The 13,757-nt window shown below is 41.1% G+C and overlaps 1 protein-coding gene across 2 annotated transcripts; it reads right to left on the bottom strand.

The window, feature by feature from the left end:
- Positions 1 to 2,984: 2,984 nt before the first annotated feature.
- LOC116401257 (oocyte zinc finger protein XlCOF28-like) lies at positions 2,985 to 13,503 on the bottom strand. Of its 2 annotated transcripts, XM_031879576.1 has the most exons (3): positions 13,327 to 13,503; positions 5,465 to 6,226; positions 5,137 to 5,297 (listed from the first exon to the last, which is right to left on the bottom strand). In XM_031879576.1, the coding sequence occupies exons 1-3, from the start codon at positions 13,346 to 13,348 to the stop codon at positions 5,221 to 5,223; spliced, it is 861 nt and encodes a 286-aa protein (XP_031735436.1). In that variant the 5' UTR covers positions 13,349 to 13,503; the 3' UTR covers positions 5,137 to 5,220. The 2 variants fall into 2 exon arrangements, with proteins under 2 accessions (XP_031735435.1, XP_031735436.1); XM_031879575.1 differs by having other exon boundaries at positions 2,985 to 6,226.
- Positions 13,504 to 13,757: the final 254 nt, after the last annotated feature.

Raw genomic sequence — 13,757 nt, 5'->3', positions numbered from 1 at the left:
GCCGCGCCCCACTAGAGGGGTGCGCCCCACAGTTTGAGAACCACTGGTGTAAATAAACAATATAAAAATAAAGAAAGCAATGTTTCTTTCTACAAATCTTGAAATTCTCACATGATTTTTTTTCATCTTCAAACTTGTAATCTTCAGACTCGACCAACTTTCATATTGTATTTAATTACTTGTTTTTTATTTTTATTTTTGCAGGGGCAGTGCACAATTAAAAGTAATGGCACCAAAGTTAGCTATTAGCTAATTTACATCTGTTGCCCGTGGGCAGGAAGACAAGAAACTACAACAGAAGAACAAAAACACCACGTAAAACCGCACAAGACCAACTTCTATGGAGATCCATCAAGTCAATCAAAACAAAATTGACTGACTAGATTGAAAGAAAGTATCACATAAAAACCCTGAACGGGACAAAATATTAGAAACCTCAGCAACAGGAAGGGGTCAGATATAATAGACCAACATGTTTCCCTATGGAGGCATCCATCCATCCATCCATTTACTCCCGCTTATCCGGGGTCAGGTTACAGGGGTAGCAGGTTTAGCAGAGTATTCCGAGCGTCCCCCTCACCAGCACCGCTTCCCAGCTCTTCCTGATGAACCCAGAGGCGTTCCCCGTCCAGAAGAGATATATATGCCCCTTTAACATGAAGGAGCAGCGGCTCTACTCCGAGCTCCCTCCGGATGTTCGAGGCCCTTACTCTATCTCTAAGGCTGAACCCAGACTCCCTATGAAGGAAGCTTATTTTGTCCACTTGTATCCTTGATCTCATTCTTTCTGTCACTGTCCAAAGCTTGTGACCATACATAAATCAAGAGCTTTGCGTTCCGACTCAGCTCCCTCTTCACCACAATGGTACAATACCAGCATCACTGCTGACGCCACACCGAACCACCTGTCCATCTCACGCTCCATTTTACCCTTGCTGGTAAACAAGACCCCGAGATACTTGAACTCCCTCGCTTGGGGCAGTTACTCACTCCCAAGCCAGAGGGTACAATCCCGTTTTATGGCAGAGAACCATGAACTCAGACTTGGAGGTACCGACTCTCATCCTGACCGCTTCAGACTTGGCTGAAGGCTGAACTCATACTGATCACGTTCTGAAGGAGCCAATATAACCACATCATCTGCAAAGAGCAGGGATGCGATTCTGAGGTCCCCCAACTGGACACTCTCCGCCACCCGGATGCACAGGATCAGTGACAAGGGACAACTCTGGATGTCAACACGCACTGGACACGTGTTTGACTTTGTGCCCAGTATCCGGACACAGTTGGTTGGAGCCTCCTTTCCAGCACCCTGGAATAAACTTTCCCGAGGAGGCTGAGCAGTGCGATACCCTGGTAATTGGGGTTCTCTGGTCCCTCTTTTTAAAAAAGGGAACCACCACCCCGGTCTGCCGTTCCACAGGCTCTGTTCCCGACCTCCACAGGACACTGAAGAGACGTGTCAGCCAAGACAGCCCATAAAATGTTTAGAGCCTTCAGCATTTCAGGGCAGATCTCAGCCATCCCTGGCACTTTGCTAACCGGGAGCTTCTGAACTACCTAACCAACCTCTGCCAGGAATATGGATGAGTCTTCCCCAGAGTCTTTAAACTCTGCTTCCTCCATGGAAGACGTGTTAGTCGGGTTCAGGAGTTCCTCAAAGTGTTCTTTCCGCCGCTCGACAATTTTTTTTTTTTTTTAGTCCGGGTCCGCAGTTCTCCTCTCCTGTTGAACACAGCCTGAGACAAGCCCTGCTTTCCCTTTCTGAGGCCGTCTTACCGTTAAGCCAGAACTTCCTTGAGGCCAACCGAAAGTCCTCCTGCAGTCCGGCCGCAGCACTGCTGGCCAACCATTACCTGTCTGCCATTTCTTGAGACTCCTGGGCAAGCCAGGTCTGAAAGGCCACTTCTTCAGTTCGACGGTCTCCTTTACTGCTTGTGTCCACCAGCTGGTTCTCAGGTTGCTGCCACGACAGGTACCAATGACCTTCCGATCACAGCTCCTAGCAGCCACAATGGAGACTTTGAACATGGCCCACTCAGATTCCGTGTCCCCAGCCTACCACCATCTGCTATGCGACACGCCTATGCGACATGCCTAGGTCTTCCCGCCCTTGCCTTGTGCCCGGCTCACATTGGACCCAACCCCAATGCCTATCCTTGCGAGTGGTGGACCCACAGGGCAGCGGCTCCATCAAGTTTTTTCGGGCACTGCCCCATGTACCACGGACAAGGCCCTTGTTTCCCTTTTCCGGTCGAGGTGCGACAAGTCCATTCCAGCCAATTCATAAAGGGACGATTCATTGGAGGGGCCTCTGGAAACATTTAAGGCTTTATACTCTTTTTAAAACATATGCAGAAGAACTTCCAGACACCTGGAAACAGCTCCGCTTTAAACATGAAACGGGAATGAAATCACTCTGGATACTTTTACGAAATCTAGTTATTCAGGTTGCTAAGATGAGATGCTTTATTTTCCTGTTGACAGAAGGTTTGATTAAATACCAAATCAAAGACAGCTGTTCTGTAACCTCTGACCTCGGTAAAAAACATACCCCCTGAAATCTACATGTAAGACCGTCCTTTTCAAAGGTCCCCCACTGGAGGAGGAACCTTGTTTGGTTTGGAACCTTGCTCGGTTATAAAGGACAGCTTCAGGACCCTGACCCCATCACCCACAATTAAGATGCCAATCAGACCCCTACTGCTCCCTAAAAAACACACAGCTATGTTTAAAGACATGCAACACCAAGCATGATAAACCAGCAGAGCATCAAAACAAGCTGAGCCTACCAAGTTAGTAAATAATATTAGTAAAGAATGAACACCATTTTAACCTTAGCTTGTAGCAGGTCTGTTATTCAAATATATGAGCAAGACTGGACTTTAGTTGGAATGTACAAAATACAAACCAGTTTTATTTGTTGTTTTTTACAATAAAATGAAGATTGAAGGTTACACAAATAAAATACAAAAAAAACAAAAACCCTTTCTCGGACTTTAAAAGAAAAGATGAAATGCCAAAAACCAGAAAAGATTTCTAAAAACCAAAACACGTTTTCTTTGTTGTCTCCACCTATTTATATACTCTTTACTTGGAGAATCTTTCAGATCAATATATGGAAGACTAAATTAATTACAGACTTGTTTAAGTTAACATTTAATTCTTGGCCCCCCTGAAGGTTCCCGTCTGGTCTTCCTGAGTGGAACATCAGTCAGGAAGTCTGTTTCACAGTTTCCATTGTGCATCATCTGTTTCTTATTCAGTGAGTATAGAAGCACATACGATTACATATTGATAAATGAACGAAAATCACTTAAAGGTTATCAGTAAACACTCAGTAATAATGAAATTTAAAGAACGAGAAATAAAATGATGTTGATTCCAAACTATTGTTAACTCAATAAAATGTAAGAAATCAATAGCATCTCATCAAAAAGAATAAAACTTAAAGAAATAAAGACTAATGAGCCTAAAATGGAATAAAAGTAAATAACACTTTGAAATACTGCTTTCTAGGCTCTATGTCTAAATGTTACAAGAACAAAGCTGCATAAAAGTCAGTTAGGCACAAAAACCACAACAGGCCCAACAGTTTACATAGTGTGCAAGGTAATTATTTCTTTAAAAGGAAAATTAATAGAGAGGCTGGTTTGGGTGGTTCTCTGAACAAAGCAGTTCAAGCACATTTTGTCAAGCGATGTTTTATATTTACAGTCTCCTCTCATATTTCACCATGACATGTTGGAATACAATATTTAAAGGATGGGGGAGCTAAATTATCTTATAAGTCTTATAAAGTAAACAAACATTCATCATAAACAAAAAATAGAAAACTCATTAAGTTGTGTGTTTTTAATACCATTGCCATATTGATATTTTGTTTTGTCCAGGGCTTTAAAAGCTTGTTTAAAGGCTAACGCCGAGCAGACCGGAAATTCAAGAGTTTCATACTACTGTTGGACGCAGTATGGAGTATGTACTTTATACTGCATGCTGTCTTTGCCAGTAGTATGTAGTAGGCGGTTTGGTAAACAGCCTCAGTATTTTTAGTGTGGTTCCTGACTTAAAACTCAAAATGGTTATGACATGATTTTATTTCATCACTGCAGTAATGTGCAGTTAAAATGATCACTTGTTAATGTATCTTTGACTACGTGTGGGGAAAGGGAACCATGTTGTAGTAAAAACAACTGTTTTTACCGAGTTTCTCTGGTCTCCTTCCAGTCATCGCTGTTATCAGTCTCAGGTTCAGAAGAGTCTCCAGTCTCCTCAACAGTATCTAGTTCTGGGTGTCTATCTGGATCTGAGTTCTTGTCTGGTTCTGGTCCTCCACAGTCTTCGCCATCACCTGCCGGTTCCATCTGTTCGGCTTGTCTTTGATGAAGCTGTGAGGACTGATGACGAACACACTTGTGTCGTTTGATTTGATTAGACCAGGTGAATCTTCTGTCACAAACGGAGCAGCTGAATGGTTTCTCTCCTGTGTGGATTTTCATGTGTAGCTGTAGATTTCTACTCTGTTTAAAAGATTTTTTACAAACTGAACAGCTGAAAGGTTTCTCTCCCGTATGAGATATCATGTGGGCCTTCAGAGTTACGCTTTGAACAAAAGCTTTACCACAAACTGAGCAGTTGAATGGTTTCTCTCCAGTGTGGATTCTCATGTGTTTCTGTAAATTTCCACTCTGTGTGAATGATTTCTTACAAACTGAGCAGCTGTAAGGTTTCTCTCCTGTGTGAGTGTTCATGTGTCTCTTCAGTTCTGCCTTACAGTCAAATCTTTTATCACACTCAGAGCAGCGACATTTTTTCTCACAAGCACTGCATCTGGAATCACTGACAGAAAATTCATTTTTATTCAGAGAGTTTAAACCTGACTGAGGTTTTCTGGTCACCTTCCAGTCATCACTGTTATCAGTCTCAGGTTCAGAAGAGGCTCCAGTCTTGTAAACTGTATCTGGTTCTGGATGTCTGTCTGGTTCTGGTCCTCTACAGTCCTCTCCATCACCTTCAGTTTTAATCTGTTCAGTTGAGCTGCCGGCTGATTCTTTACAAACTGAGCAGCTGAACGGTCTCTCTCCTTTGTGGATTCTCGTGTGTATCTGTAAGTCTCTTTTTCGTATAAAGGATTTCTTACAAACAGAGCAGCTGAATGGTTTCTCTCCTGTGTGGATTCTCATGTGGTGCAGTAAATTTCCATTCTGTGAAAAGGATTTCTTACAAACAGAGCAGCTGTATGGTTTCTCTCCTGTGTGGATTCTCATGTGGTCCAGTAAATGTCCATTCTGTGTAAAGGATTTCTTACAAACTGAGCAGCTGAATGGTTTCTCTCCTGTGTGAATTCTCATGTGTGTCTGTACATCTCCTTTTCGTGGAAAGGATTTCTTACAAACTGAGCAGTTGAATGGTTTCTCTCCCGCATGGATTTTCATGTGGCCCTGTAAATGTCCATTTTGTGTAAAAGATTTCTTACAAACCGAGCAGCTGAATGGTTTCTCCCCTGAGTGGACTCTCATGTGCACCTGTAAATCTCTTCTTCGTATAAAGGATTTCTTACAATCTGAGCAGCTGAATAGTTTCTCTCCTGTGTGGATTCTCATGTGAATCTGCAAGCTTCCATTCTGAGTAAAAGATTTCTTACAAACTGAACAGCTGAACGGTTTCTCTCCTGTATGCGTTACCATGTGTATCTTCAGATTTGTCTTCGATGTAAATCTTTTCCCACACTCAGAGCAGCTAAATGGTTTCTCACCAGCACTACATCTGGACTCATTGACAGAAACTTCATCATTATTCACAGAGTTTAAACCTGACTGAGGTTCTCTGGTCTTCTTCCAATTACCACTGTCATCAGTGTCAGAAGAGTCTCCAGTCTTGTCAACAGTATCTGGTTCTGGATATCTATCTGGATCTGAGTTCCTGCCTGGTTCTGGTCCTCCACAGTCCTCTCCATCAGCTTCTGTTTCCATCTGTTCAGTTTGTCTCTGATGAAGCTGTGAGGACTGAGCTTCCTCTTCATCATCTTCACTCTTCACAGGAGTGAATGAGAACTTGATATCAGCCTCCTCCAGACCTTGAAGCTGCTCTCCCTCCTGACTGGTCCAGAGTTCCTCCTGTTCCTCTTTAATGTGTGGGGGCTCTGGGTCCTCCTGGTCCAGACTGGAGCTCCACTCCTGCTGCTCTTCTTTAACAACGATCACTTTTCTTACATCTGAATGTAAAACTGAAACACAGACACACATTAATATAAACTCAAGCTGGATAACATTACGTGTTCAGTGATGTAAATAAAAACAGTCACATAGTGTTTAGCCATTAGTACAGGAAAACAATGAGTTAATTGACAATTCTATTGTTCAGCTGACATTTTGTTTCCAGCAGAGAAGTCTGTAAACCCTACTTACATTGCATCATGCTAACAAACTGAAGCTTATTGAAGAAATACATGGGGAGAGCTCCAACAGATTACAGATTGAGGACTAATGTCGTGTTCACACCAAACACAAAGCTAACTTTTTCCGTGGCACGATCACATGCAAAGACGCGAATAGCCAGGCGGCGCAAAAGGTGTAAGTTGGACCCTTGCTATGGGCCAAAGGGCTCGTGTTAGCTTTGGTCCATTACCATGACGACGGTGGATATAGCCAAGTTGGGGGTGTCAGTGAACTATTTCTGCCTCGGCTGAAGAGCAGGGAGGTAGTATTTATATACAGAGTCCAGAATTGGTCCGCCAGAGCTTGACTGAGGCGCCATCGATGGTTGGACAGGAGTTCGGTGTGTCTGAATATTGCTTGCCGAAAGGATGCTTCTAGCCGCCCCCTAAAAGAGATTAGGGGTGACTGGCTTAGGGTCAGATATGTCAAAGGACACATATCCAAGGGGCTTTGCATTTAGTACATCCTCCACCTCTGTGATAACTGTCCTTAATACCTTGTCTGTGACAGTTTCACCTCTGAAAAGAAGGTTGGCTTAAACAGGCGGAGTCGTGAGGGGGGGTAAGTTGGCCATTTTGAGGGACAGGTTTTCCCTTGAGGTTCCTGCAGACTAGACAAGAAAATAGATGCTTACCGATGGCTTGTCGACCTCTAAGGATCCAGTAGTGTCGACAGACCCCAGCGAATACTCTCAGGTCCAAGGTGGAGAAACTTCTGATCATATTCTCCGAAGAGAAAAAAAGTAATGGGGTCTTTACCTTCTCTGAGGCCTCCTCCCACACGGATCAGACTGGTAACAGACTGGTAACAGGATCAAACTCAGGTGCAAGTGACAACAGTAACTACCATTGGGAACAGGCTTATCTGACAGGAACAGTTTGTATTCCTCAGGGAAAGGTTCTCAACCATAGTACGTTCAAGGGGATTTGAGGGAGGAGTCTGGGTACCGTGGAGGTCATGAGCCGTAGCATCTACAAGCCCATTATAGGATTTGAAGGCCTCGATGTCAGCAGAAATACAGCTTGGGGTGTTACGGATATGGCAGAGATTGCCGAGTTTCATAGCTGAAAGGTAACTTCCTCGGGGGCTTGTAATAGAGGGGCTGTACTAAGCCCAGGTAGTGAAGTGGCGTATCGGTCAGCAACAGCCAGTGTTGCATGTGCTGTCCCGTTATCTAGCTTAGCCAGAACTTCAAGGTCCTGCTTGGATCTGGTCATGGGTTTGTTGCTCTGATATGGGAGAACATCAATTTGTCACAGCTTCTCCCCATTGCGGCAGAGATCTGACTGGATTGAGTAGCTCTCATGAAACAGGGTCTGGACTTCATTCAGTGCTTCAAGATGAGCAGCTTTCGGGTCTTGGGGACTACCACAAAACTGGTGCATCATTGAACAAGAGCCACGGGCACCCCATGGAGTCCCTGTGACACAGCTGCGACGTCACCAAGGCTACATAGACCCCACGCCGTCCATGCAACTCACGTTGCTAAAAAGGAGGTGAAACAACGTTGGGGAGTTTAAAGAAAAAAACCTAGGTTAAAGTCCTAACTTTGCTGGCCGAACAACGCTGTTTTTGGATCCTGAAGGAGAGATGGATAACTCAACCCGTGGTCTGCCACTTTAACCTGCAGAAGGAAGAACACGGAACTCCTAGATTCTTCAAGTCGACATTCGCCGGCAGACGACAGTCAGCTTGCCGCTTAACACACTGACACAGCGGTACGGTCCCCGGTCCTAGGCAGGAGAAATTCCACTGAACAAGTCAGAATAAACACACCAACCACTACGAAGATATCTCAAGTAAGAGGCTTTTGTCTGGGCAGAGAGAGGTCATAGTTTGTTTGTAACATTGTTTGTTTTGTTTTAAGTTTAACTGTACTGTTACATTACGTGATTGTTTGTTGTTTAGGTAGTATGCTTGAAATTGTATAATACATGTTTTCTTGATTTATAATATTATTGACTTTAAATCAGTATTGTTAGAGATGAATAAACTTGTAAATTAAACACACCTACACGAGTGAAAAGGCAAATTCACCACCGTTGGACAACGATGGAATGCCAAAGACCCTGACATCCGTTTAGACAACGAGAACTATGTGGCCTCAGAAGCACGTGTTGCCTACTGTTTTTTAGCATGTACATTTTAATACCTATTCTGCTGACACATCATGATGACACCCATGTGTAAAGAATGATTCATTTCCCTCCACAGCTTGTACTTATCTCAGTAATGCTACACAAAAACTGCTAAGATACTTCAAATGTACTAGCCTTATGAATTGTTAATACAGATGTTCCAAATGGACACTAGTGTATACTTATGATTGATCAATGATTATGATCAAACAGGTGGAATGGTATGGAACATTTTCCCTATGCTGCTGCTTCTCTACTGTGACATGTTCACCTGTTTCTATTGTCAGCCCGTTTGGTGGTTTGACTCTTTGTTTTTTTGTAGATAACACTTCAAGGTTTGAGGACTCCCAGTTATAAACAAGGGTGATAAAAGACATGAATTAGAGGGACAAGGATTAGATGAGATAAGAGGGAGGGGCTGAATGGAGGCGTCAATGGGCAGTTAGAAACTGTTGACCAGATGTTTTAGGTATTAAGGCTTTTCTGACAAAATTTGAGATGGATCTGATTAATCTGTGAGGATGATGTAAAAGTACACAACCATGTAACTTTCTGTTACCACTAGGTGGCGCTATTACTATGATTCTAAATTGTCATATAGATGTCTTCAGGGTCAGGATGTTGTGACATATGAGAGATTTGGAGTAGATCAGACAATGTACGGCCGAGTTACAACTTCCTGTTTCATGGCGAATAGTGTGTTTTTGCCGCCACGGACACATAGTTCCATTAATCTTTGAAAAGAAAAAAAAAAGAATCGCATAATTCAAAATGGCCGACTTCCTGTTGGGTTTAGGACATACCTCTAAGAGGCTTTTTGTATGTCATATACATATACCTACCAAATGTCATACAGCTAGGTGAAAAGCAACATGGGGGCTACTCAAAAGGGGCGCACTATCGTCGGTGCTCGGGCCCTAGTTAAAAATATACCCAAAAATGACCATATCACCAGTTTTCACTATTGTACAACATTCAACAGACCATCATGTACATTCCACAAACATTAATTTACAAGATAATAAAGGTGAAACTAACAATATTAATCTAACTAAACTGAACCAACCAATGGGAGAAAGAAATATCCCGAATATGCTGACTACAATGAAATCACAACAATAAAAAACTCTGAACAGTATCAAATTAAATGAATACATGTACGTTGACAGAAGTTAAAGCAAAACAGCCGTGCTTAGCCACGTGCCATCACTGTGCTAATGCTGTGCTTTGCTAGTTACATTACCAAGTCCACGGAGGAAACGGTGTTACTTAGCGTTCTGCTTTGTTAGCTTAGCTGGCGCTGTCGTTTAAGGATGACGCCAGGCGAGGAAGTAGTTGAGGTTCCGATGCAGTCCGTGCTCGGTTTCTATCCATTTGTGCAGATTTTAAGAAAACCGATCGCTCCGGTCGTTTGCTCTCCTTAAGTTAGCAGCTCGTTGTTGTCACTGGTACTAAACCTGTTTACTCAGGGTTAGCAGAGCGGTACCAGGGGTGCAACGTACACACAACAATCACGGTTCTGATCGTTTCGTGGTTTTGAGTCGTGGATCGGATCAGCTGACAAAAGGTTGGCGAGCAAATATAACTTTAACAAATGCCCAATCACGCTTTTATTGCTGATCGACGATGGTATACAGGTTGTTTTTGTTGTTTTGTTTTGTTATGCAGCTGGTCAGCGTAAACCACCAACAGTTCGAAATGTTGTCCCTTTACTTTGTTATAGTCGTCTATATCGTTATTTGCATAAAACACAGAATTCAAATAAGGAAATAAAAGATTGTATTTGTAATGAATAAAATCTTGGAATTAGTGCTTTCAATGATGTATTTTAGCTGCTTAGAGCTGGTGTTTGGAAGTTCAATAAGGCAAAATCTTTGAAGTAGCGCGTGATTTTCTTTTTTGATTAGCGGTCTGAACTCTGTAGAGGCGTTTTGAGCTCTGAGGGGATTCTACCTCCTTTAACACGACATCGGGGTTCCCCATAACATTATGTATGGCATGATGTTGAGCAGTACACTAGCCTTAAGCTCAGTTTATACTCGCCGTAGCTCAAGTTTTGTAACTTGGAGTGTGATCGCGTGACTCACAGTAAGTTCACTGATAGAAACTCTATTTACATGTCAGAGGACTTTTACAAAGAAGAACAATTCATTTTTAGATATTTTAGAAACACGAAGTGTTAAAAATGTAGCAGCCAAATCAAATAGTTTACAGGATGTTCAACCTTTGTTTCTTCATAATAAATGTAATACTTTACTTCCTTCTTTACATGGTTTGTATAAAATAATAAAGTAGTTTATGAATGAGATTTGAGTTTACAGATAACTCTAATCCCTCCTTATCAGTTGTCGGTTACATCTACAGTCTATGTTCATATCTCTCTGTTACTCTCAGTTCTCTTTTGTTTGTTCGTCCTCTGGTGTTTAGGACAATAACACAACAAACAGCGCGTTGAGTATAAAACCTGCTGTGCATGCTGGGAGTTCGGAGGCTCACGCTACCATTAACAGAGCTTTGGAGTAGCTTTCTGTGCTACGGCACAATCATCAAAGAGAATTATCAATATTAATACTAATTGTCTCTATTCATAAAAAGATCAATATATATGAATTAATACGGGGAATCAACACATCACTCACGGCGAAGCCAGCAGCTGACTACAGTAACTAGATCAAATCTGTAGATGGAGATCGACAGAAGTTAAAGTTAAACCCAGAGATACTCGGACTCCCTCTCCCACATCGCTAACGTTATGGACTGATGGCCCACAGCTCCAGAGTGGGAACATTCTGGGTTCGAGGCGAATGAGAGAGGAGAGCGTTACTTTAACTTACCGATGTCCCAACAAGTGAGAAAGTGCTCGTCAGGATATCCTGTTGCTCTCTTTACTCCGGTACCACATGTCCTTCTATCTCAGAGCCCATTTCATTCATGTTTTATATCGGTGTTGAATCTTCTCATATTTTGTCGCACTCTCTCTTTAAAGTATTGCTATTATATCATTATATCTGTGGTGTGAAAGGATCTTGAATAGGATGTCCCGATCGATTGGTCGAGTCCAGGTAACTAATGTATCGAGTCACAATACGATGCGTTCAAGCTCCAATCAGTAAATTGAGCGTTGGCCGAAGGTAAACTATAACGCTATCACGATGTATATCGAGTTCAAATATATTCTTGTAAAATGTATATTAGATGAAAAACAGATGTTTTCACAGCAACAGGAAATAGATTTTGGAGAGAGAATAATGAACCGTTGAACGAGCTCTAAACATCTGATTATGCTTCATTAAAATCAATAAAAATACTGTAATGTATTCCAAAGTAACCGCTACAGATCACTACACAATGAAAGCAGAACATTTGAGTTTGAGATGATTGAAATTATTTCTCAGGACGTTGGAGAAGAGTTAGTCTGGATCCTTGTTTACCAGCTGCTAACTAAACAACAACAACAACAACAACAAGAATCAGTTTGGCAGCAAAGAACTTGATCAGGACATCTCTAGTCTTAAAATTACAATAATATAGTTTAACCCAAAATATCATCCTTTAAAAGTAGTAATCGTGAGAATCCTACAAAATAAAACGGAATAAAAATGTTCTCTGTCCGTCCTGCTGTAACATTACATCATCTTTATTAAGGTTTATTAAGTAATTCATATATTAAGTAACTAAGTACATTTGAATGCAAGTACTTCACAATATTAACGTACGCGACTACATTTATCTGACGGCTTTAGTTACTTCAGATTCAGATTATTAACACTAAATATAATCTAATAAATGAAGTATTACAGATTATACTAGCAGCATGAAGTCATTAAAATGATCTCCGTCTTTAAAGTGATCAACACATTAATGCTTCAATAATTATAACACAATATCATTTATATTGATCTGCTTACTTTTACTTTTCTGCATTAATTTAAGATAAAAACTAAAATATTAAAGCATTAATGGAGAAGATGAGATAAGAGGTATTGACCCAATAAGATACTCCATTAAACCTCCCATAATAAATATATAATACATATATAATACATATATAGGATAGATAGATAGATATGTACTTTATTCATCCCCAGGGGGAAATGTGTGTTACAGCAGCAAGACACACCAAGTAACCAAAAATATTAAGTATTAAAAAATGCACAATATATACAATAGAATAACAATAATACATTAATTTATGCTTTTATTAACATATTGATATTAATTCAAACTATTATTCTATTGAAAGCAGCTTCAATCATTTTCATGGTGCATTAAAGAGATTCAGTTCATCTGAGTACTCTGATCTTCTACCTCAGTAGAAGTATTAATACCACAGTGTAGAAATACTCGGTTATACGTAAAAGAACAATACTACCTGAAGTAAAGGCGATCACTATGCAGACTAATATATATAATTGTTACTTTAAAGATGGAGCTCATTTTAATGACTTTATGTACTGCTGCTGGTTTAATATTTAATAATACTTCATTTATTAGTGGATTAATACTCTGAATCTGTGAAGTAACTAAAGCTGTTGATCGATGACGTCAGTGCAGTTAAAAGTGTGAAGAAGAAGAAAATAAAGTACAAGTACCTGTAAGCAGTACTCCGGTAGAGTACTTGAGTAAATGTACTTGTGTACTTTCTAATACTGGTTCTAATAAACAAACACTCAGTAAAGACTCGAGCTGAAGACAGCTAGCTGCAGCTAACCAGCTAACGTTAGCTTAGCATCATTGGAAAGAAAACAAACCTGTTCTTCTTCTCGGTTTCATTTCGTGCAGCAGTTTCCGGTGCCGGTCCGTCTCCGTTCTGTTTACGGAACTAAACTCTGACGGGTTGTTCTGCCGTTATTTAGGTTCAGCTAACGGTTCTCTCTGCTCACGAGAGGCTAACGGAGAAGCTAACCGGCGGAAATTCCAACTATCACTTCCGGGGACAGCTTTCAAAATAAAACTGAAGACTTTCTGCCCGACCCGTAATGTTGTGGTACTTTAAATTAAAGAAGTAATATTGAAGCTGGTGTCAGTATTGTTATTCATTATATTATTGTTTCATGTTTAATGTACAAGTGTAGAAAACAGACAGAAGTACAGACGTAGAGGGAACATGAATCAATACCAACATCAAAGACAAATATCTAAGGTTTCACACATTTCTTCTTCTTCACTCCGTGTAAAGATT

The sequence above is a fragment of the Anarrhichthys ocellatus genome, unplaced genomic scaffold (assembly GCF_004355925.1).
Source record: "Anarrhichthys ocellatus isolate YVR2014 unplaced genomic scaffold, GSC_Weel_1.0 scaffold298, whole genome shotgun sequence".
Taxonomy (NCBI): Eukaryota; Metazoa; Chordata; class Actinopteri; order Perciformes; family Anarhichadidae; genus Anarrhichthys; species Anarrhichthys ocellatus.
This window is presented reverse-complemented; position numbering and strand designations above follow the sequence as displayed.